Source organism: Melanostigma gelatinosum (assembly GCF_949748355.1).
Source record: "Melanostigma gelatinosum genome assembly, chromosome: 8".
NCBI lineage: Eukaryota > Metazoa > Chordata > Actinopteri > Perciformes > Zoarcidae > Melanostigma > Melanostigma gelatinosum.
In genome coordinates this window covers 4,118,522-4,143,959 of record NC_136641.1, presented here as the reverse complement: position 1 = coordinate 4,143,959, position 25,438 = coordinate 4,118,522, and the positions used below count along the sequence as shown (strand labels likewise).

Here is a 25,438-nt window from a genome sequence, read left to right as displayed (position 1 = left end):
CATTTGTGAGGATCCTCAGTCATAGAGGCCTGTGGACACTGAGGAAGCTTCAGGGGGCCAACGCTGAGACTCTATGTGCATACAACTGTTGCCCAGGTGATCTCGCAACAGCAGCTTTATGTGACAGAAAACCTCACAGCCAGTGTTTCTCAGACGGTGTGTGGGGAAAAGAGCTGTCTTCGTGCCTTCTGAAGTGGCTGCATGGAGCATGAGAACTGGGAGACAAAGACTTATTTTCCAACAAGACGTCGATCCTACACACAAAGCTATAGAAATTAAAAATGCCCCGACAAGAAGCATGTTGATGTGGAGTGGGCGAGTACTCGCTGAAGCAATCCAAATCGCTTTACTTCTCATTCCCACACACAATGGCAGCAGGCCACCATGCAACGGTACTGGCCCAACCAGAGGGAGCAACTTGGGGTTCAGTGTTCTGGTCAACCACACTTTGAAATGTGGACTGGAGGAGCTGGGTATTGAACTTAGTGGAGGACCCCTTCCACTCGCCTCAATCTGTGGCAGCATTCATGCAACTTGACAGAGCCTAAGTTGTTGTGCTAAAAGACAAATTGTGGGGAGAAAAACTGCAGTGTCCTGATGTGCAAAGCTACAGGTCCGCCTATCCAAATAGTCATGGCTGTAGTTGTTGCCAAGAGTTCCCTAAATCGAGAGCGAAGGGGGAAGTGTGTGTGTATGTGTGTTGGGGGGGTACTTATTGATTTACCGTAATTATCTTGTCATTAAGATACATAGTTTCGTTCTGACATTAATTTTAGTTTATTTTCTACAGTTCAAAGTCAAGACAAGTAATGATTGTTTTCCAGCACTGAATCGTATAAACAATGATGAAAGAGGAGCGCATGTATTTTAAATGCATTGTGAGTTATGATGCGGTAGAGAAGGAAGTTAGCAAGTGTGGCTTCGGACACAAACGCCATTTACGTTACCGGACAGTGCCAGCACAGTTAAATAACGTAGCCAGTTTAGTTCACGTTTTCTTCGTCCTGTGTAGCTCATCTGCTGCAGTCATCTTGACATCTTTCAGCACCGTAAACTACAGCGACAACAAGCTCAAACTGACACTGTCTGGCAGAGTTGCTAACAGCTAACGTTGAGTCAAAGTTCGGCTCGCTGAATTCTCTAGGCTGTACGGAAAAAATAACAGTTTAACAACCGAATACGTGGCAATTTGTACCCTGTCAGCAGAGTTTCATGCATCATACAAATGACACAAATCGTTTTTTTGAGCCACGGCTCATTGACAGTCAAGCTAGGTAACATTAAAGATAGCTAACGTTAGCTAACTCCAGCAAGCAGTTAGCTAAATTGCCAACATCCAAACAGCATCGAATCCGAGTAAGTCCGCACCGAAACCTTAACCTTAAAATGTTGTTTATCGACCGAGGTAGATATTTACTCTCCCAGAACTGCAACGTTGCGTCTGAGCTTATTTGGGAAGACAGTATGAGCGAGGTGTAGTTTAAAGAAAAAGACTTCGCTTTTCCACCTACCATAGCCGTGGCCGCCATTTTGAATACGTGTCACAAGTGACGTCGCGGAAGTGCTCTATGGTTTTTTGATGAATGCATTTGTTTTTTATTTGACACACCCATATGTAGTTCAGATGAGTGATATCTGACTCAACGGAATGAAACCACTGACCTACTTATACAAATAAATAGTAATTCCGTCAACAAAGCGTTTACAGTATTTTGTCCATCTTATTTTGAAATAGTGCAAAAAATACTGTGCTTGTCTGTTAATAACTATCATAGATAGTATGCTTTCAAATCACTAAGATTTGGCTCCACCTTCATGAATGCAATGAATGCATACAAACAAGCGCATTAAGTGTGTCTAAAAATAAATAATATCAAACATTGCTTGCTTTTATGTAAATACACATTTGGGTAGATAAGTGTTTCTAAAACAATTTATTTGAAAATGTTTACAACAGTTGCATTGAACCAAGCATCTAACAAAAACAAAGATGCAAAGAGTTTTAAATTGATGAAGAAAAGCACAAACAGATCATTCTCTATATTTGCATTCCATAAAAAAAAATTCTCTCACTTATTGTTTCTAACCAAATCATGAAATAACAACATCCTAAAATATTCCATTTAAATTTGAAGTATCTTGGTCCACAAAATCCATTGCTATTTCCAACAATACAAGAATCACATTATCCAAACTGTGCAGAGAAAAATAGCAAAATAAAGATAGAAAAGGCAGGTTGGAAAAGATCATTGCATTTCAAGATACACCAATATTCAATACCATTTGCAAAAATAAATAAATTATTTAACACAAAAAACAAGAAGGCCTAAAGATGTTTGCACTGCTTTTTTTTTAATTGAGTTCCCAAATACAGAACAAAAGTTTACTGAGCCAAAAAGATGACCAAGCATTATCAGTTAATATAGCTTCACGTTAAACCCTATTCCAAAATAATTGTATTTATTTGCGGACTATATACACAGAGCATATGGAACATATTATAAATGTTGAGACAGAAAAAGGCACAGCGAAGGGGTCATGCTAATTTCAAGCCACATTGTGCTGGAATATATCTGTGGAATATACTGTAAATAGAAGATTTAAGCATATATCAGCCACACAGTATTCTGCACTTTGTAAAGTCTACTGCACCCCTGCTCTCCTTTTGCAATGTAGGACACTGTACGTTTGACGGGGGGATGTCAACAACAGCTTTGCTTGCTCTGTTGTTGACATCAACACTTCACAGCGGTCTACCTTCCTTTGATGGATGTACGATGTGCGCTGGAGCACAACAACTAAATCCAGTCTGTTTTCCTTGCGACTGCTTTCGTGTGGCCTCGTTTGTTTGCTGTATGGCTGTGCGCTTGTGTGAAATAATATTTTGTGTGTGAGACGCCATAGCATGTATCGTACAGTGATGTTATGTCAAACAACTTTTGTTCGAATGTTAGGTACCAAACATTATAAGAGGGATGAGGGTGATGAGGGTAGAAGAGTGGTGTGGCTTTTTATCTTTTTTCGTTTCGGAAAAAGCTTTTTGACCGCACAGTGGAGCTTATAATGCATTATAATGTGATTGTATAAGCAACTCTAAGTGGTTATTGTGTTGTTCTTGCATAGATTTAATGATATTCTTCGTCATTCTTTATTTTTCTTTACTAAAAGCAAACAGTGTCCTCTTAGAGTAACTTATAATCACATTATAATGCATATATGTATTATAACGGCGATAATAATGCATTATAGCAGTGATTGCACTATAAAAAGATTCCGATGTTGACCAATATGGGAATAATAATACATTATGATCCTTGCAAAAATAAATGTCAGTGAGTGACCAGCAATTATAAAGTATTATGACACCTGACCTCTAAGTCATCATATAATACTTCATAATGTTTTATGATTTGTGTAATAAAGCATTATGAATAGTTATGAGTGCTTATAACTATAATCGTGCAGTGCTATAAACACAATACAATAAGAATTATGTTCATAATGCATTATTGGCATGGGCATCGTAATCTTAATCTCTCTTGTGTGGTTATGTTACTATTACTTTTACTGTTCTCATCCAAAGTGAGGAGAATCCAATGGAAATATTAAAAATGTTCAGAGAAGTGATGCTTAGCTTCCTACAATATATAGTTAATGCAGTTTCAACCCAACCCGAGAGAGAGAGAGAGAGAATGGGAAAGAGAGAGCGTATGTGTGTGTGTGTGTGCACGCTCTGAATTGCACTGCTGCATGTAGGAACTGGACTCGCTGTTAAGTATGAAAAGAACAGCACTATAAGAGAAAAACATGTCTGTGGATGTTCAGCCTCATGGCTGCTGCTGATACTGGCTCTCTGTGGCTGTGTAGAAATCCTCCAGGACACTCTGCAGGTAATCAAAGGTGGGACGGTCCTCAGGCTTGTTCTTCCAGCACTCCAGCATGATTTCATAGAGTTCGGTGGGACAGCTGTCCTGGCGCTGCATTCGGTAGCCCTTCTCCAGGGCACGAATTACCTCCGGGTTGGTCATCCCTGAAAACAAGCGCATGGGATCGGGTTAAGAGAGGCTGGATGGGCTGCCATTCACGGCCATTCAATGGTTACATTACCTTTTGCAGTATAATAACATTGATGAATCGGGGTGTTGAGGTAAATATCCAGAGAGAAATATTAGATGAATTGCCATGTAGTTTGGTTAATGTTGTCCTAACTTTCGTGACCATCTGACTTTTTTACTAGCGCCATCATCAGGTCAAAATTTTAATTGTCCGATGCGTTGGTTTATGACCTGAAAATACCTGAAAAACGAATGACATCCAAATCAGCCTCAGCTGTACCTTGTGTTTACAACTCATTAACAGACGTTATCATGCTAAAATGCGGTTAGCTACGTTATGAGCACATTAAAAAATCAATTCTGAGATGTTTTGTTGAGCAAGATAATCTTCACAAATAAACGCCTTTTTAATGATTTTTGAAGCATGAATGCAATCACCACAAGAAAGCTAACGTCAGGCTATACACAAACTACACCACCGTCACATGACTGAACGTCACCACCACTACGCTAAAGGAGGACTAGTGCTCGGTGTGATGACATTTTGTCTCATTTAGCCACTTGTTAGCAAGCACTTTTTTTAAGACATGTAAAAGCTTCAAAATTCAAAACCTTGTACCTCCCAGCCGCAAAATACTGTCATTTTTACTGCAAGCGTCATTTTGATGCTGCCTGGAGCTTTTTCGTCCTAATACCTTAAGAAAAACTTGATTGATACAAAATGATAAACTGTCAAGGACTAAGGTGATGAGCGGTTGACAATGACATAAGAAGGAGACTACAAATAGCGCTCCACACTCACAAGGTAAATCTGGCGGTATCTTTACCTTATTTTGGAAGGCCACTTTAACAAAGCCAAGACAATTAATGCGCTCAGTTTAGGTGCAGAAATAGAATAACGCCTTTGCTCTTCAGAAGCATTCTATATCAGAGCTGCAACCAGTGATCCACTTACCTGGGTATGGTGTACGCCCATAGCTGATAATCTCAGTCAGCAAGATGCCAAAGGACCAGACGTCAGATTTGATGGTGAAAGAGCCGTAGTTGATGGCCTCAGGGGCTGTCCATTTGATGGGGAATTTGGCTCCTGGGTTGTAGGGCACAATGGTAAACCAGTCAAGTAATGTTGACATTGTTTGTTCCATGCTGGACACGTATATCTTCTCAAACTCTTCAGTGAGCCAGTTGGCAAGCTGATCTCATCTTCACCCTTTACTATTTTTGGCAATCCGACATCTCGCTGACACAAAGTAATTGCCCCAGAACTGACGAAACCGTTGACCGCTCTTGTTTCATCAGTTCTGGGGGAATTAGTTACCCAGTTTCCTCATCATTTATGCTGAGGACACCCAGCTACGCGACGTGTGACGGTGAGTATCGCGCCGTACCTTCCCTGGCCGTGTACTCGTTGTCTTCGATGATGCGAGCGAGGCCAAAGTCAGCGATTTTGCACACCAAAGCCTTGTTGACCAGGATGTTGGCAGCCCTCAGGTCTCTGTGGATGTAGTTCCTCTGCTCGATGTAGGCCATACCCTCTGCGGTCTAGAGACAAATAAGTCAGTGCAGAACAATCAAAGCATAGTTGCCAATAGCAACTATCACCCCGATTGGACAAAACATACTGGACGCTTCAACGCCAGCAGCGGTTCCTTATTAAAAACAAAACTTCCACGCTCTCAGACATACTATACGTGTAATAGATATGTAATGCTCTTTTTCTTTCAGCAAATTGCACTGCTGTTAATAACAGCAAACTGACATTTACTCGGCGTGAATGAATTCATTTGATGTATGATTTAACATGACGAATGGGTCTTGGTGGAATTGAATCAATCCACCTCCTTTTTGTCAAGATCAACGATTTTGTGAATACATTCATTTACTACCCAACAAGTTTATCGTAAAAATATTTAGCACTAAACACAGAACGTAACCTTCATTGCTACTTTGCAAGTTCTATTTCAGCCTTTGCATTCCTCTCATTTCCTCGCCAACATAACTAGGAGGACAGTCGTTGAAGGTGTTTGAACTCTTTCACTTTTTAAACGACCAGTTCATCAATAATGGAATATAGTAGTCTGTATCATGTTTTCAATTGGTGTAAAATATCCTGACACTAAGAATTCAACTCTTGTTTTCATGCTGGTGTAGACAGTTAGGTATGCAAGAGCAAAAAGAACCTATAGCACACGGTCCAAAAACATTGGAGTATTCATCTACGGCTTGTGTGGTGTTGCAGACACACAGATGATTCGTTGGTATAAAACACAAAACAACCAGACTTTGCTGGGTGAGTCCGGCAAACTGTCATGCGTAGAATGGAGGAGTGACGCTATCTCTCACCTGGGCAGAGAAGTCGATGAGCTTGGGGAGCTGGACACGGTTGCCCTCATCACTCTTCAAGAAGTCTAATAAACTACCTGTAGGCACACACACACACATACACACACACAGATTAAGAAACGCATGCTACATGTAAGGTTCAATGTGGTACACCGGTGTTTCCTGAACCAGCTCTGGGGTACATGTACCTCTGTTTGGGAATCACTGATTTCTGATTGGCGTTTAGGGTAATATGATGTAGATGTTTTATCGGCTGTCTATACACAAGGTTTTGGGAGAAAAATTATAGTTGTTGGTATAAATGGACAAATTTGAAGCAACAGAAGTGCAACAATAGCCCGACTTAAATCAAAAGAACACAACAACTGCACGGAGTGGGCCGTCCTTTGAGCTCTGGCTCCTCCTGTCCGGGTGTCGAAGTGTCTTCGCGTAAGACACTGAACCCTAAGTTGCTCCTCGAGCGCATTACTGCAACCCGCTGCTTCTTAATGCTTATTGTGGGTTAGATGCAAGGATCAAATCCATGTATGTACCTGTTTGTGTGTGTGTGTGATGACCAAAATAACGGTGAAGTACAAAGTGAGGGTGGGCAAAAATGTAAATGTCCACTCTGAGGTTCTTAAAGTCAAAAGTGAAAGTCAAATGTCCTCACGAAGATAGCTGAACAAGAAAACACACACCCTTGTACTTCTTTGTGAGGACTCTCATTGACATAATGCATTCCCTAGGCCAGGGATTCCCAAAGTGGGGTGCGCGAGCTGCCTCTAGGGGGTGCGCGAGAGGAAAAGTGTAATGGCAGTCTGATGGTGTAATAATATAAAATATAAAAAAAAATGTAATTTTAATTTAAAAACTGTCAGGTGGGACATCTGAAGCTATCAGTCGTAAAAGAGGAGAGGGACAGAGAGAGAGAGAGGAATCGGAGGCGAGGGGAACGGAGAGGTGCGTTGGGGAGAGACCGGGAGAAGAAATCGAGCCAGAGTCAGAGGAAGATGAGACGGAGGAGACCGAAAAGGAGGAAGGGATAGCACAGACAAATCGGGAGCACATCGGCCCATCGCGGAGTCAAGGTGAAAAAAGAGGAAACGAGAGTGAGCATCAGACTGGGAAAAAAAGAGGAAATATGATGAAAAGTATCTGTGTCTGGGCTTCACTTGGATTGGCAACGCAGATTCCCCAAAGCCACAGTGCGTGGTGTGCAGTGAGGTTCTGGCTAACAGTCTGAAGCTCTTATTTACGTCGCCACCTGAACACCAAGCATGCCAGTGCAAGTCAAAAGCCCCTTACATTGTTTATATCGAAATTGGAGGAGTTACAAAACAGCCAAAAACAACTGCAGTCTCATTCATGTGTTGGTCTATAAATGACGCACTACGGGCTTCATATCTGGTTACAGAATAGCGAGAAAGGGGCTACCGCACACAATCGCCGAAGACGTGAGCTTGCCAGCTGCCAGAGAGATGGTGGAATGTATGATTGGGGAGAAAGAAGCAAAAAAGTTGGACATGATCCCGGTGTCCAACAACACTGTGTCGCGCCGCATCGATGCTTTGTCCGAAGACATCCTGGCTACATTAGTCGGTCATTAATTGTAAATTAAATGTGATAATCTGCCTCTGAGCCTGTGCGTGTGTGCTCGCATCTGTATTGCTCTTTAAAAGTGACGCCTTGTGTCACTGAAAGTTATTGAAACTTTGTTGCAGTGTTTCAGGGCGTTTTCACACCTTCAGTTCGTTTGCTTTGTTGCAGTTGCTCCTTTGTTCGGTTTGTGTTCACACTGCAACATTTAACAGCGGACTAAATCTTGTAAACAAATGCCACGCGCGAGCAAACTGTTCTCTCATTGGTCCGATTCTTATGCGGCTATGAAGGCTTAAAAGGCTCTGTTGCTTCTTTTTTTTTTTTTTTTTAAGGGGGGGGGGGGTGCGCGAACCCGGTCGGGATGTAGAAGGGGGTGCGCGGCCTAAAAAGTTTGGGAACCGCTGCCCTAGGCCATACACTAACCTCAACCATCACAACTACATGCCTCACCCCAACCCTAACTTAAACCTGGTTCTAACCTGAACCTTAAAACCAGGTCTAAACCCTCAAACAGGCTTTTGAAGGTCCGTCCCAAAGTGAGGAACGGCCAAAATGTCCTCCATGCCAAAAATGTCCTCACTCTGAATGTCTAAAACTCAAATTGGTCCTCACAAGAATAGCTGTACAAGTGGACACACACACACACACACACACACACACACACACACACACACACACACACACACACACACACACACACACACACACACACACACACACACACCTTTCTCCATGTACTCAGTGATGATATAGATGGGCTCCTCCTTGGAGACCACAGCATTGAGTCTGACCAGCTTGTCGTGCTGCAGAGTCTTCATCAGGTTGGCCTCGCCCATGAAGGCTTCCACTGACATGGTGCCAGGCTTCATGGTCTTCACTGCTACTTTGGTGTGCTTGTTGTACGTGGCTTTAAGCAGAAACACACAATCAGAATTAGAAAATGAATTTCCGGCTTCACATCTACATCAGTAACTGGATTGTAAAACAATCCGGATCCATCTCACCCATCCAGACTTCTCCGAACTGGCCGGCACCGAGCTTTTTATCCAGCTTGAGTGATGATCTGGGGATTTCCCAGGCGTCTTTCTCCCACGGTTTCTGAGGTTTGGGGCTCAAGCACGGGCTGGTCAGGTTTTGGCAGAGACCATCTCCCTGCTCTGGAATAAACGGAAAAAAATACTTTAAGAATCCTTTCGTAAAATGTTTTTATACAATAGAAATCAGCACAATGTTGTTCTTCATACGGGAAATTATATCTCAGCAAAAATGAAAACACTCTTCTGCTGATGCCAGCACTTACTGAAGAGCGATTCAATATATCAGTTGCCAAGAAACAATACCTTGTGGCATAATAATTGATCTAAAACACACTTTTTGCAAATAACTACACACAGTTATCTAGATCAGCCTCGTCATTCAAAACTAAAAGCCTGTGTGTGTTGTTTGCTTAACACTTCCTTTGATATACCGACACTCAATTACCAGTCACCTGCCCCAAGAACGCACCTGTGACCATTAAAATAACTTAGAGATCAGAGCACGAACACTATGAATATGATTCCGGTTTGCTGTTTGTGCACAACAATGGAGGTCAATGTTGAAGAGAGAGATGGCTGTAGTCACAGTGTACTGTATTTAGATAACAGTACAATACCGTAAATATGATCGTGTCCAGTTCAGTTAAGGAGAGATACTACAGGTGAATAGGGTTAAAGAATTAACTGTTACATATCACAGGGGAACTTCCTCAGGTGATTACTGAGGGAAGTTTGAACTGGGAAAGTTTTGCGACGGTAATCATTTTTTTGCAATACAAGTGCTCTGAAAAATGTATTCATAAATGTGCAAATGAGTCATTATCGATAACATTTGTTCGTAGTAAAGTAATAAAGTAAAGAAATATGTGTGCATCAGATGTTTTTCTTTTCACTTGTCTGAAAGACGCTGTTATTGGAGAAAAGAAATGTTAACATTGAAAAACTCTGGTTTTGCCCGAAGTGTCTCGCCTTAGAACTTGTGTCTAACTGGATCTGTGTTCATGTTCTGTATTTACAACATGCGACAAATGTCAATGATAAAAATGTTTTATAGTCAGCACGTCAGTGTTAAGTTGGCATGAAGAAAGAGCTATTTATTTGGTTTTTGTGCAAAATTTGTGTGTGCAAAAATATATATTTTAGAAGAGTTTACATAGTTTTGAAAGAAGGTATTAAAGTTGGCCAGTAGAGTGTGCTCTGCTTCACACTTAGTGGAGGGACACAGACTGAACTGACGTTACTATTTTCTGAGAGCATTAAATAAGAAATATTTTGAGAAAATGAACCCCTTACTGATTACTGGGAAACCCTTATTTGCACCTTACATCATGATTTTAATGACAAAGCAATTAGTCAACTAGACCGCTCAAACACACGGCTGTGAGGAGGTTCAAGTCATTCAGTGACAGTAGTGAACTCACTCTTGTAATGGCTGACCAGCTCCTGCAGGGTGCAGAAGGTGTTGCGTGGAGAGATGTAGAATCCTCCGTTGTCCAGCGTACGGATCTTGTAATGTTTGACAGTGTCACCAGACTGGGGGTCACGGTCCCTCACAGACAAGGAGTAGCTGCCTAAAACAGAAAGAAGACAGTAGTTAGCATGTGACCAGTTGGGCATTTAAAAAAAAATGCTGATACCAATATTTTTACAGTTATACAAGCTTGTATTTTTAGATGTTTCAGCAATTTGCAAATCTTTTTTTTTGTATGTTTAGTATATCTCAAAGATCTTCATTATTGTGACAGCTTCAGGGACTTCCTGCCGAGTAACACTTAAAGGGGCCCTCCAATCATTTTGTATTGCACTTCCATAAACGTGGGGAATTCAAAAAAGAAAGATAAAAGAAAAGGAGAATCAAAATCAACGCCCCAGAACCCAAGATATCCTGACTTTCACTCACTATTATGGGTCAAGCTCCAACAACACTGGATCCTTCATTACCCACAAGTCATCTCAATCGCATCTGCAATTGCTCTTAAATGCCAACTTCTTTCAAAAGTCACGCCCCCAGTTTGTAATGCATGATGTCTGCTAAATGCTCCTCGATAGCCGTGTTTCCACTGAGGATAGCACGCTCTGCAGTGCGACGATTCTCAGCTGATCGCCGTGTCAACGCCGGATAAAACTGCCGTGACATCATCTTCAACGGGACACTCGCTGAATCCCAAATAGAAGAACGTCTGCCCTCAGTTTTATGGTGTGTAAGGGGTAGTTTTGCGGGTTGACATTTTAAAAGAACTCTGGGTGATGTGAATAAAAAATGGCGGTGGCTACGGTAGCATGGCTTTTTAAAAGGGGGTTTGTGAAGGATGTCCCGAGTCGCACTAACGACAATTGTCTCTGAAAAATCTGTGATCTGTGATGTTTTAAGTTGACCGTCTGGTATTGTCTCAGCTCACTCAAAAACCTCTCATGAGATGCTACTGAGATAAAGTACAAGGTGCTGTCCACAACTTTTGCCAATAGAAAGTTAGTCTTTACTTCTAGTGGGGCAAAAGTGACAATTTCAAGGGATTATTTATGTATGAGTTCATACATTGTTTTCTTTTGTTGGGGGGTAAATCCTACCTATTGTGCCTTTAATGGCCAATTCTTAACTTTAAAGTCATCAGTATGTTAACCAAGTTTACTTGTTCATCTTTCTGCAGTAACTGCCGAGGTCAAATTACTTGTCATTTTTCGCTCAATAATTTTGCATCCTGACTATATAGACTTCTCCACTATAGGTTACTCACCCGGGGTGGTCTCGCTGTCTCGGATCATGAAGGATCCCACTTTGTTCCCGGAGGCCAGCAGCTGCCTCTCAGCATCTTTCCTGCTCACGCCCTTGAAGAACCACCTCAACAACAGGAAACAGATCAGTTAGCGCAGAAACCCTCTCAACGGACCTCAATATGCAAACCAACTTCACAAAGGTGCCATCTAAATACGGCACATGATACTCGATAGCAGATACTGATGATGCATATGAAAGTGTTTTTGATGGGAGTACACTTACTCCTCTACCTCCAGAGTGTCTTTGGCCACATAGTTACTGGGGATGAAGCCCTCCTCACCCGAACTGATTAACTTCGCTTTCCACCACTCCCCCGATCTGCAGAGAGAGAGAGAAAAACAAGTGTGACTTGGCGAACCACGTCCTTCACCAAGTCCAAAAACTGCATGTTGAACAAGCAGCTAACTTATTATTGTTATCCTCATATCCGAAGCAACGACTGCTCTCAGTGTTGATACTTACTCCTCTAGGATTCGGAGCTTATCTCCCTTCTTGAAGCCGAGGTCACCGTCGTGGATGGCCTCGTAGTCGTACAGCGCCGTGGTGATGCTGTCTCCTACGGCGGCATGGCCCAGAATAACAGTGAGAAGAAGCCGGGGGCTTTGCGTCGGTACATTGTGGTCGAGACGTGCAGTGTAAAATAAATATGTGCCTTTTTTGCGTTGTCACGTGAAAGCTGCAAGCGTGTTTACTCTCTGAAGAATTGCATGCTGAGAAGTTATTGCCTGATAAAAACATTTTGTGGAGCAAAAAAACACCAAACACTGGATAACCTTAAACTATGGAGTTGAAACCAAGCCAGTTTCTTCTGGCTTGTGAAAAGTTGGCATTTGGAAAGATGTTTTCCGTGAGTGTCTGCTTGGTGATTTTTCTTATTATTTTTAGCGGATTCGCTGCATTTAAGTCTGCACCACATCAAACTTGGGTTCCCCCGTGCTTAGACTATGTAACTGACTTCCTTGTGTGTCTGATAATAATAGCAGCGGGGCTTCCACCCGCGCGATGGAAGGGCTGTCGCTCTGTGCCCGACACACTCACTCTCCTTTATTAAACGTCGGTCGAGCCTCGCTTTCAAGACTCTGTGGTGGTGTTTGAAAGGTGGGAGGTTGGAGATACACCTGCCATTGACTGATCTTAGTGCTTTATTGGTGGCTGGACTTTCATTTGAAATACAAAAGCAAGTATACAGGTTGCACTGTGTGAGTGGAGCTGCAGCAGTATGTAAATAAAGGTTGTGACTCACCGTCTGAAGAGTTTGCATTGGATGGCAATTTGCTCTGTAGAGAGAAAGACATGCAGTGGTATAAGGCCAAGAGCAGACCCGTCAAATATTCATTCCCCACAATTTTGTTTATTCAAAATTCAGTCTTAAAGCTGCAATAATTATACATTTTTGGGTTGCTTAGGGACAACACAATCATCATATCAAGTTGTTATGGCAAACTGTTGGACTTTCTACGTTAACTCATCGTTAACGTGCTATAAAACGTCCGACTGCAGATGGAAATGACACAGATGAGAGCCGTGGGAATGAACCAAAACTTTAAAGGTGCAGGCCAGGAAAAGAAAAGAACTAGCCAAAATAACTAGCCAAAAGAACTAGCCAAAAGAACTAGCCAAAAGAACTAGCCAAAAGAACTAGCCAAAAAGAACTAGCCAAAAGAACTAGCCAAAAGAACTAGCCAAAAGAACTAGCCAAAAGAACTAGCCAAAAGAACTAGCCAAAAGAACTAGCCAAAAGAACTAGCCAAAAAGAACTAGCCAAAAGAACTAGCCAAAAGAACTAGCCAAAAGATGCTAAACAAATGTTCTCTAGAGTCACGAGCATTCGCTACGAGCGATCGCTTGCACATTACAGGCATTTTATTGTTTTCCATTGTTAAAATATGAATTAGTGCAGCTTTCAACACTTTGTATGTGACTTGAACATAATAAACTTGAAAGTTGAATTAAAATTGTCTTCAATTCTACCATGTCAGTATTGGAATAACTAAAGCAGGATTGTCTCGAAATATTACTTACCATGTTAAAGCGAATCAAGATTACATTTCAGTGAAATAATCAATCATCTTTCTGTATATTTCAAGTGTTAAAGTCTTAAATTCAGCTTGAATAAAACCACAAAGAAAACAACCATTTCAAAGGAAGGACTTTAGACCAGACAGCAAGACAGACGGACACATTTAGACATCTGACAGATAATACAACTCAAGTTTTGTCTCCCGCCCGAGTGCTCTGCTTCTGTCACTTCCTCTTCCTTCAATGGGGGGTGAAAGAGTTACAGTCAGCACACAGGAAGCAGGAGCCAGAGGAACCACACTTCACATGCAGCAGCACTGCTACTTCACCCATAGCACAGATCAAAGTCTGGCCAGTATGCAAACAAGCTACTGGAACATGTTTCGGAGTATATGTCGGCGCACGTCTATCCTCTCTGAGAAGAAACCCGTGATAGTAACTCATGAAAAAGTGTTTTCTTTTCTCTTTTGAACCTCGTCATACTTTTACTGCTTCTGAAATTGACACCATTCATCTTCCTCCTTCTTGTTTTGAAATGCCCAGGCACTTCTGCAGGTGTGCACGTCCATTTTTATTTGCAAAGTTCATCAACACAATGTGTCTAAAGATCTAAATTGACATTCAGTGGTGGGAAGTAACTAAGTACATTAAATCAAGTACTGTGCTTAATTACAATATTTCCATTTGATGCTATTCTACCCCACTAAATTTATTTGCAAACCAGAGCTACTACTGTAAGTACGAATACAAATATGTCAGCATTCGACGTATCCGTGGTTTGCAGAAACTACGATTTTCAAAAAGAAAAGATTAGAGAACAGTCCTCAGGCGCAGAACTTACCCATACCTCATTAATCATCTTATTATGATGAGGATTAAACAGTATATAAAGTAGCTCTAATAGTCACAGGGGCCATTTTTCCTCCACAACTAATTTGACTTTTGATGTATTAAGTGTATTTAGTTAAAAAACCTTCTGTAGTTTTACTGAATCAGGATTTTTCATGCGGGACTTTTACTTGTAATGGAGTATTTTTACATTGCTATATTGGTGCTTCCACCAACGGGCATGTCACAGTTAGTTGCAGAAGTTGTATTAGAAAGGGGCATTTTTGAGGAAGCAAAGTACAGATGATAACTTCTCTCTGTGACGTTTTATGCATGTTACATTGTTACTCGCCGTGTGATTCTTATCTGCCACACTACTGCTTACAGCTTTGCTCCCGGAGTTTCCTGCGGTGGGGTCTTTGACGTAATGGGCCGTCTGCGTGCCGCTCTGCTGGTCATCGGTGGTCGTCTCTTTGCCGAGAGGCTCCTGCTCCTTCTTCGAGCCCACACAGCCCATGGTTCCTTCTGCAGCAGGACAACAGAGGAGAGATGGCAGGACATGAAAAAACAAATGCCCAGTTCCCTCAGCCCTTGTGTGACTTGATGTTTCTGCTTTATAGAGAATAGTGTCAGTAACACCCATTTAATAAGGAACATACTGAGTATGCAGCTGTTGGGGGAAGTGTCTGTCACAGAAACACTGTTCAATCATGAACAATTAAAGTAATAAATGACCTTTGAATACTACAAGGGGGACTATGCTGGTCATGTGACAAACACGACTGGAGTAAATATATAACTAATACGTTTCGCAGCAACCACCACAGGAGGGCCTATTTTTTGAGGCACTTCAGCATCGCTTCACGTTTCAGGCTCAGATATTTCCTTGTGTTGGAGAAACAACTTGTGGACTGTGAAAACAAGAGTTTTTCTTGTTATCTTGGTGAAGTTGGACCACTGGTAAAATGTTCTCTCACTTAAGAGGAGAGCAAAAACAAGAACACATCGGCCAATCCTAGAAAAAAATGGGTGCAAGCAAAAATAGGAAAATAAAACATGGATAGGAACAAAAATAAGAGGGTGATTGTTCTCATATGGCTTCCTGCCTGAGGCCCATTATCTCTCTCAGCTGGCTGTTACTGTACATGTGTTTCAAAATGTCACTAATATTGGGTGGCGAACATGTGAAAATGGACTATCACATGATATTCTTAGATATTCTTCACTTCAGGGGGCAGAATTAAAGCTGACACAGTCAGTCAGCTCACTGGATGACCATGGCTGGTATTGTGTGGAGGCGTCTGCAACCTCAACATTGTTGGTGTTCATTCTGACTCAATAGTTTTCACGGATGTTGGCCACCTGCAATCATGTTTTATCTATCTATCTATTAAGATATTACAAGAAGAACACAGCAAGGTCTTTCTGTCTGCCGTTGCGATACAAATATGTTCACACAAGACACTGTTACATCAGTAATGTCTGAAGAATACTTAGTTTTCTCTTTCTTTCACACTGAAACTGACTGTGTGTATCCTCATGTAAATGTGAACACAGTTATCTGGAACCAGGTTTAGGAGAAGCGAGAACAAAGAGTGAGTCTGTGATGGCAGATGGTAGTTGTGCTTTATGGCACATGTTGGCACGCATACACGTGTAACCCGTCTCTCTTCGGCTCAGAGAAGAAGATTGTGATGTTTATCATAAACAGCGGAGCCCTGCTACCATGCAAACACAGCTCCTATGAGTGGTCACATGTCACAGTGGAATAACTAGAACTACCACAAAAGAAGACGCACGATACCCTCAGTCGATACAGTTCGAATCACTTTAACTTTAAACGCTTCTGCGAGCATCTCTTTGATGAAAGTCGTAACCATAGTCATTAGCATACCGCCCTGCTGACACTCACCACTGTACAGCGGTGAGCAGTGGAAAATGTTTCATATGAGCATTCAGACACAGGAAGTTCCGGTGTTCTGGAGGTCAAAATTAACCTATTTGCTTCCTTTTTTTCTCTCTGTTTCAAACCTTGTTCCTCTTTAGATGTCTAACCTCAGGAGGCTCAGGCTTGCAAGTGTTGAACAGTAGCGGCTCCCTGTCATGTTTTCACTGATGGAGGTCAGCATTAGGCTGCTGGTAACACATTGCCCTAGTTTAACTATGTACAAACATTACAGCTGTCATTGATTCATCGCAGTCGGTGACGAAAGCAGCTACAGTTCATGTAAAAGGAAATCCACAATCTCACATCTCACAAAGCCTGAATGAAAGAAATCAGCTCACATAGCAACTCTTGAACTGAAAGACTGCTTTTCTCAAACTTTCAGTGTAAGACAGTGAGATCCGGGACTCAATCATGGAGACCAGCAAACCAAAAAATGTAAGGCCAATGAAAGCTTCTTAAAGCTGCAGACTGGGGCTTTTTGAAATGATGAGAGATGTCTGGAAAAATAGGGTTTTGGGCCCAATTGCTCTACTTAGCGGACATGTTGTAATTCCACGGTTTGGCCACTATGTCCAATTTTGCACCGAACAGCCACTGGTCTCCATAAAAACCCTTTATGCTAATAGTTACATCACATGATTTAGTTCAATGATCAGGTTGATATATCAGCTGATTGCACATATATCGGTATCACTACTGTATGACCCGTTTCGTATCTTAGTCACAATTCTTTAGAGAATCAATCGAACTGTCATTCTCGTTTTAAACACCAGAATATTGATATCAGTATGTGCCTCAAAAGTCCAGTATTGGTCGGGCTGTACAATGTGCTCCGACACTGAGACTGGGCGAGAGTAACTGTAGACTTTGACACGATAAAATGATTAAGTATTAACTCCTCATCCATTATCATGGATTGCAGGAAGTGATTCAGCAGATAACACCTCCTGTCGTCATAGAATCTGCAATATGTAACTTTTATTATGTTTCAGAGCTCACAGCCTCCAATGGTTCAATGGGGATGAACCCAGTAACTTAACCGCTGCTGTGTCACCAACTGGAAAACACAATATTACATTTTGACATTTCATTTGCCTTTCTGCAGAGCATTAGATGAGAAGATTATGTATTATTATATTATCTAAATATTGAACTACGGCTAGCAGATGCTAAGCTTACCATACAAACTGGAATCAGGGAGACAGGGCTAGTCTGGCCCTGTCCAAAGCCAAGAATATCCAAAAAACAGTATTCCTAAAGCTCACTAGAACACACATTTTATCAAAGACATCACTGCTCCCTGCACGTGGCTCCCAGCAAAACCACAACTAACTGTTTTGACATGTTTTTTTATGGAGATCAAACAAATGGCCGACTTGATGATTCGTGTTATAGGTGCAGGAAGACTGATCTTGTATACTTCATGATGTTTTAACCTTTGGACAGAGCCAGGCTAGTCTTCTGCTAAGATGTCTCTAGCGTCATATTTATGAGCGTGGCACCCATCTTGTTGTCCCAACTCTGAGGAGGAGAGACAACAATATCTGTGGATTCAGCTCTGTGTTAGTTTGATGAGAATGTCGAAAGAAAGATCATCACTAATGCTGGAAATCCCAAATCTATCGATCTATTGTCACCAACTCAGTCGTTGCTAAGTAAAACAAGTCTATCAACAACTATCCAACACACTTTGAAAGACAAACTCTCTGGGACGTTGATAGGAATTCAGTGGTAAGCAGGAATGTGTATTTTTATGAGCTTTCTAAGGATGAAAAAGTGTCTTGCATAAATTCAGATCATATGAATGATGACATCACTTCCCATTACCTCAGGTCACACAACAACATGAGCCCCAACATGGCCAAATAAATCAATTGTGGAAATCTAAAAATCTGAGGTATGGTTCTTTGTGTTCTTGCAGAGTTATGTGAGAAGATTGATATCAATACGCTTAATATAAGGCCAGGATCAGGTTACCTTAGTTTAGCACAAAGTCTGGTAAAAGTGGGAAACAGCTACCATGGCTGTGTGCAAAGTTCACTTCTCATAACCTCCACAGCTCACGACTTCACAACATCTTTCCTGTTTGTGTAATCTGTAAAAATCGAGTTTCATGGAGGATTAAGTGCCGGATTATTATTATACTCAGCCAGTAGCAGTGACTTGTTGGAGTCTTTGGTTCTTCCTGGCAACCTAACGTTGACTACTAGTGAAAACATGTTAATGCCCACACAATGTTTAATTTGTCCGTTCTGGGCACTTGTAGAAAAATGGTGCAACACAGTGTGACATGGACCATAGACTGTATATAAGAAGTGGATATTACCATGACATCATCCATTGGTTTGTGGACTGCCATTCTGAAGCCTCAAGTTTGGCATTTTAGCTGTCGCCATCTTGGTTTTTTGAAATCAGAAGTAATACGAGAGAGTGGAGCTAACTTAAAGCTGAATAAGACATTTTTAGGCGACCAAAAATGGTTAAAATCAACTTTCATGAGCTGAAAACACTCTGTGAAAGGATTAGAGTTGTAAGAAGACAAACATGGACAACTCTCAGACCGGACAACGCCTTGAAGCAACCTGTCAATCACAAGGTAGCCACGCCCTAAAGCATGAACATTTGCCACCATAAGCTAAGTGTATTGAAAGAGGAAGAATGTGTTTTTTCTTCTTTCAAATGTTACATAGATATAAAATGAGAACTGTACTATTCAAGAGCAGTGCTAATGTCTAATACAGGACAGCCGATATAGTCAGCCACAAGCCTTTCTGATGCATTAGTAGTAGTAACATAATATACATTAATAGAAAGTATTAACACTGAGTTCATTTACTATTTCAACCATTTATCCATTACTGTCAGCTAAGGATTTCAACTGTTTATCCATTCTTTTTGGCTATTTTTTAACTAAGATTTTCAACTGTCTTTGTTATAATTGTATATATTTTATATCTACTTGAATTGTTTCTGAACATCTTTCCCACATCATTGGATCGATGCTGCTTTATGCCTTTTTTCTTATTTTCTCCGATAACTGGTGCGGTGTTGCGTCTGCCATTCTTTCTCTCCTGTGAAGTGTCTTATTTACCCATAAAGCATTGCAGGTAAATGAATGTGTCAAGTGTGTTTCGAGAAAAATAAAGTCCTTGACTGCTCCAAAACCCCCAATCAACATATAATGTTGCTGGCACATCACACTGTACCTCTAAGGTACGTGTTCGTTTAAAGGCCCAGCTCATAATTATCCAACCATATCATACCACGCAGATACGTACCACTGCAAACATCAGCACAGCCATATATCTGCAATAAGCTTTGAGGATATGTGGACAGAAAGTGTGCATTGAACCTTTGTTCATTTGGGCACAACAAGAAACACACTTGGACATTATATACTTGCATGTGCCATCTTAACCCGAGCTAGCTCAACCCTCCATCCATCTGCACCCATAGCGTCCAAGCAGTGAGCAGGAACCGTTCAGTTCTTGACGGGTACTTTAACTGAATGCCATGATTTTCGCTTGTGTCCATACACTCACACAGAAACTGCTTACCTATATGTTTAACACCCGAATAGTCTTTCCAACTTCCCCTCGTGAATTTAAGTGTTATTGCATTACACTCAGAGTGACTGACATCAACTCTAGATATTAGGCTGATGTACCGGGGTGCTGCTGAGAAAATAGGACCCATACAATGTCTCCTCTCATTTGCCTGTACCGCCGATGCCGAGGGCCGGCTTTGAGGAGTATTGTCCTCCAAACTAGTTGAACACATAAGAGCCTATACTCGCTCAGATGGGAATAATTCATGTGTTACATAACATGTTATGAGAAGTGACTTTTTTTTAAGCAGATGTACATTTTGTGGGCTGCCGGCTGTGTGTACCTGTTTTGAACTGCCTCAGGCCATAACAATATCACCTGCCAACAGGACGGCAGAGAGAAAGAAAGAAAGAAGGAGTCACTTGCATCGCTATTCAGTAACTTATCAACAGGAAAAGACTCTTGACTGCATGACGGCTCCATCTCAGCATGCTCGGGTGGTTTTACTTTTAATAATCGTAGTGTATGACATTGTTGCGTTAGACTTCATGGACTGAACCAAAGTTCCTGCATCATTTATGCATTCATCAGCTGTTTGTTTGCTGTTGCCACCGCCAACAATATCCAGTTAATGTGACAGATAGCCCATATGTAAACACTGAGACTGATATATTGTACAATATCTATTACATTTTATGCAAGATTACAGTTTATTTTCTGCTCTATATGTATATCGTTTAGCATGTAGTGTACATGCTATGGAACCATTGGCATATGCCAAACCTAATGTACGACATGCTCGTGACAATGATCACGTAAGATCAGAGCTGAAACAATTGATTGATTGACAGAAAATCAATCAGCAACTATTTTGATGATTGATTTTTTTTCTTCTCATTTACTTGAATCATCAAGCCCCAAATCCTCTGGTTCCATCTTCTTAAAGTTTGAGGTTATATATCATTGTAAAGTGAATATCTTTGATAAAACAAGAACTCGGAAAGTTCCATGGGCAATTTGTTTTAAAAGTATTTTCTGTCATATTATAGACCAGAGAGAAAATACCAATCAGATGAATCCATAATGCTGCTTCTCTGTCAAAGCAAGACGAACTCAAACGACCGGTCTTGAGTGTTGTGTCATTTGAAAGGTTGGGGTTGCGATAGCTCTTAACTCTCTGCTTTACAACATGTGGGGGATTTAACAGCATGATGCAACGCTGGCATTTCTGCAGTGTACATAGCATGCACAACGTGTGATTCCCTAAGCACTTATCTTGAAGGGATGCACTCACTCATATCACAAATACATGTCCTCACACACTACACAACACAGCTACAGGATATCTGTTGTGGGGGGGGGGGGTCTATGATCTCAAGACCACTGGACATCTAAAATAAAAGTTAATGCACGTACACTGTAAGTAACGGAACAGAAACTAGTCTAGTTGCTAGTTCTGGTTTGGTCTCTAGATGGACAGTCTAAAAATAGCTCTCTCACGTGCACCCCCCCCCCCCCCCCCACACACACACACTTGAGAACCCTCACCAGAATGCATACGAAAGTTGTGGGAAGCGCTTTAATACAATTGTTTTGTTTACTTAACTTCACTTTAGAGCATTTTCATATTTTCTCTGCATTCATTTGTGCACAGTGACGTGTGCAGGCAGTGGTTGTTTCAACTCAAAGACTGAAGTTCCTTTTTTTTGTTCTATCTATTTAACATCCTTGTTGTAAAAACTGCATGCCACAGCAAAAATGTCTTACTATATTTCCGACACATTTACTTCATGATCTATATATATTTTGTCTTTTGTCATCGTTCAGTCTGTCTACTCCCGGACCGGGACCCTTCCTACACAGGCGGACGCAGATCAAGAGGACACTTACCACACTTCGATTGCTACTTCTGCTCTTGTATATCTGCTCTTCTAGACTCGGGTGACCGTGTAAAGCATAATCCTCATTTCTTCTCCGCCGGCTCCATCCTTTCACAGAACTGTTGTTTCTCTTGGGGTTCTGGATGAAGATGCGGACGGGTCGACGGGGCGCAGCGCACTGGGCTTGAACAAGGAAGTTCGAGTTGTGCGCATCTGACTGAGCTGGTGAGAAGAGGAACCAGCTCACACAGCGAGCGCTCGTACTCTCGGTTTCACTGTCTGAAATAGCCGGCTGTCATCCCCCCCCCCCTTCCCCCGAGCTGCTTATATGGAATGGAGAGGAGAGAGCTGCGTTGTGCGTCAAAACGCAAATTAAAAAAAAAAAAGCTTTTCAAAAAATTAAAAGAATCATTGTCCAGAGTCATAGTTCACCCACTTTTTGCCAACATGTAGACTGTTGTGGTACATCATTGCATGTTATAAATATGTACAGGACATTTCCTTCCCCTAATCCAAAATTCCGAAAAATGTATAGGCTACGTTGAAGCCACATTCTTATCTATGCTGCTATTTTTGATGTTGGAGTGAATGGCTAGAGGGAAGAATAGATTAAATGGGCGGATGCCATGGATGGGTGGACAGATGTGAGGGACACATTTGCATGGTGTGCAGGACAGCTCTAATATGTTTTCAAATGAGGGTGACAGCCATCATGCTCAGTGCGTCCTCTGGGCGGGGGCAGCAGAGTTGGAGGCGTGGGCGGCTCAGCCCCGGGGCCCACAACAGCAGCTCGGCAATAACGCATCAGAGAAAGCTCCCTGCTCTCCAGATGTAATCCTTAATCATCAGTCAGGATTAGAAATTTAGTTCCCTCTGAAGCCTACAGGCTGCAGTGAGGGAGAGAGGGAGGGCTGTCACACGGAGATGAGGACGAGGATGACATTAGAATTAGATCAGTATAAAAAACTGAAAAGGTAGCATGTAAGAGTTTTTCAAAATAGTGAAGGATAATAGCAGATGAAAAATAAAAAAAATCCCTGCATGATGGATAAAGAGAGAATCGGTGTTTAGCAGCTGCTCATAGCAGCAGATGACCATGATGTTGCTGTGGGTGACATACAGGGCACAGATTGTGGCTCTTTATATTCAAACTTCAGGGGGAAACAAGTTCCTCATTTACCATGTTGAAGATTCACAGATAGCTTAATTATTATACAGGGAATTACAGCACATGTGAGTGAGAGACGACATACTTCACTGTTTTGGACGGTGTGTTTTATAGAGTTTATAGAACATACACCGCTGAGTATGTCGTTGCCACTCAGCTAGCTGCTATGTTGGCAGACAGCTTGGTGAGTTTTATTTAGTTTGATATGACATATACTCCTGGTGGAAATCGGCACTTGTGTATTTTGTGTGAACTGTAAGTAAATGTAAGTAAATGTAAATATTTGTAAAACAGTCACCCAACAGCAAGTTAATTTAATTCAAAAACAGTCACCTAACTTGGTGTAACTTGATTGTGCGTCATGGGACTTGTACTTGACTTCAGACTTTTTATTGTCTTTGCACGTGCTCTTAACTTGGCTCTTTTTCTTGACTCTGGACTTGTTTTTGTCTTGGGTCTTGTTTTTGTCTTGGGTCCTGTTCTTGACTTGGGTCTTGTTCTTGACTTCGGCCTTCTAGTTGACTTGGGATTTATTGTTGACTTGAGTCTTGTTCTTGTTGGGTCTTGGTCTTGACTTGGGTCTTGTAGCTACAGCAGATGTGTGCTACAGGTCCTGAATACCAGCATTATTATTACAAATAATAACATTTTGGGACTCCTTACTGTCTTCGAACTAGTTCTTGATTTGGTATTTTTCTTGACTCTGGACTGGTTTTTGACTTGGGTCTTGGTGTTGACTTGGGTCTTGTTTTTGACTTGGGTCTTGGTCTTGACTTGGGTCTTGGTCTTCACTTGGGTCTTGTTCTTGACTTGGGTCTTGGTCTTGACTTGGGTCTTGTTCTTCACTTGGGTCTTGTTCTTGACTTGGGTCTTGTTCTTGACTTGGGTCTTGGTCTTGACTTGGGTCTTGTTCTTCACTTGGGTCTTGTTCTTGACTTGGGTCTTGGTCTTCACTTGGGTCTTGTTCTTGACTTGGGTCTTGGTCTTGACTTGGGTCTTGGTCTTCACTTGGTCTTGTTCTTGACTTGGGTCTTGGTCTTGACTTGGGTCTTGTTCTTGACTTGGGTCTTGTTCTTGACTTGAATCTTGTTCTTGACTTGGGTCTTGGTCTTGACTTGGGTCTTGTTTTTGACTTGGGTCTTGTTCTTGACTTGAATCTTGTTTTTGACTTGGGTCTTGGTCTTGACTTGGGTCTTGGTCTTCACTTGGGTCTTGGTCTTGACTTGGGTCTTGGTCTTGACTTGGGTCTTGTTCTTCACTTGGGTCTTGTTCTTGACTTGGGTCTTGGTCTTGACTTGGGTCTTGTTCTTGACTTGGGTCTTGGTCTTGACTTGGGTCTTGTTCTTCACTTGGGTCTTGTTCTTGACTTGGGTCTTGGTCTTCACTTGGGTCTTGTTCTTGACTTGGGTCTTGGTCTTGACTTGGGTCTTGGTCTTCACTTGGTCTTGTTCTTGACTTGGGTCTTGGTCTTGACTTGGGTCTTGTTCTTGACTTGGGTCTTGTTCTTGACTTGAATCTTGTTCTTGACTTGGGTCTTGGTCTTGACTTGGGTCTTGTTTTTGACTTGGGTCTTGTTCTTGACTTGAATCTTGTTTTTGACTTGGGTCTTGGTCTTGACTTGGGTCTTGTAGCTACAGCAGATGTGTGCTACAGGTCCTGAATACCAGCATTATTATTACAAATAATAACATTTTAGTATTAATGTTCCACAACATACGATTGGCATAATTATAGTCCACATGGAAAGAATCAGCAAAAGTCAGTTCACACTGAACAGTACAGTTCCGTCAGTCACTTCCTGTTGGTGGAGATGGGACCTTACAACAAATTTCATGTGAGCAAGCAGAACCAATCTAAGACAGATTGAAGAGAGTTGATGAAATGCTGTTCTATTGCAAACATTCATAGATAATAACTTCACCTAAAAATCTTTCCTTGTGTAAATGTAATCTATGAATAGAATGCTTTTACAGGAATCTGACCATTGAGATGATTTCCTGTAACAGTAAAGTTGTATCACACCACAAACGTTTGATGGTTTCCACTGGTCTCTACATCCCTGTTCATCACACCGCAAAGGTTTTGCATAATGTCCTGAACAAAAAAGCTTAACATATGATGTATAGTTCCCAGAACACTCTTCAGTATTCACTTTTGTTCATCCCGCCCTTCAGTATGTGTACAGCAGGAGTGTGGTAAACTTGCTGTTGTAGGATATATAAGAGCTGAATCATATACAGAGGGAGCAACAGAAG

General features: G+C 41.6%; 2 protein-coding genes across 2 annotated transcripts in view; both read right to left on the bottom strand.

The window, feature by feature from the left end:
* tm9sf4 (transmembrane 9 superfamily protein member 4) overlaps positions 1–1,533 on the bottom strand; it is an 11,883-nt gene extending 10,350 nt beyond the window's left edge. Inside the window, exon 1 of the mRNA XM_079274414.1 lies at positions 1,512–1,533. Within this exon, the coding sequence (XP_079130540.1) occupies positions 1,512–1,529 (18 nt within the window). The 5' untranslated portion in view covers positions 1,530–1,533. The remainder of the gene's footprint in view (positions 1–1,511) is intronic.
* A 384-nt stretch (positions 1,534–1,917) lies between these two features.
* hck (HCK proto-oncogene, Src family tyrosine kinase) lies at positions 1,918–22,218 on the bottom strand. The gene is made up of 13 exons (XM_079273599.1): positions 22,026–22,218; positions 15,025–15,164; positions 13,036–13,069; positions 12,255–12,348; positions 12,015–12,110; positions 11,752–11,855; positions 10,438–10,587; positions 8,984–9,136; positions 8,704–8,886; positions 6,399–6,475; positions 5,444–5,597; positions 5,011–5,142; positions 1,918–4,030 (listed from the first exon to the last, which is right to left on the bottom strand). Exons 2-13 carry the CDS (start codon positions 15,154–15,156, stop codon positions 3,828–3,830), a joined length of 1,512 nt encoding a protein of 503 aa, XP_079129725.1. The 5' UTR covers positions 15,157–15,164; positions 22,026–22,218; the 3' UTR covers positions 1,918–3,827.
* Positions 22,219–25,438: the final 3,220 nt, after the last annotated feature.

What these genes read in the sequence shown, in the direction of transcription:
- hck (XM_079273599.1), bottom strand. Translation starts at nt 15,156, where the DNA reads ATGGGCTGTGTGGGCTCGAAGAAGGAGCAGGAGCCTCTCGGCAAAGAG. An exon ending in GACACTCTGGAGGTAGAGGA is followed by an intron (nt 11,856 to 12,014) that starts GTAAGTGTACTC and finishes CCTGTTGTTGAG; the next exon opens with GTGGTTCTTCAAGGGCGTGA. An exon ending in CACTGAGTACATGGAGAAAG is followed by an intron (nt 6,476 to 8,703) that starts GTGTGTGTGTGT and finishes GTGTGCCTACAG; the next exon opens with GTAGTTTATTAGACTTCTTG.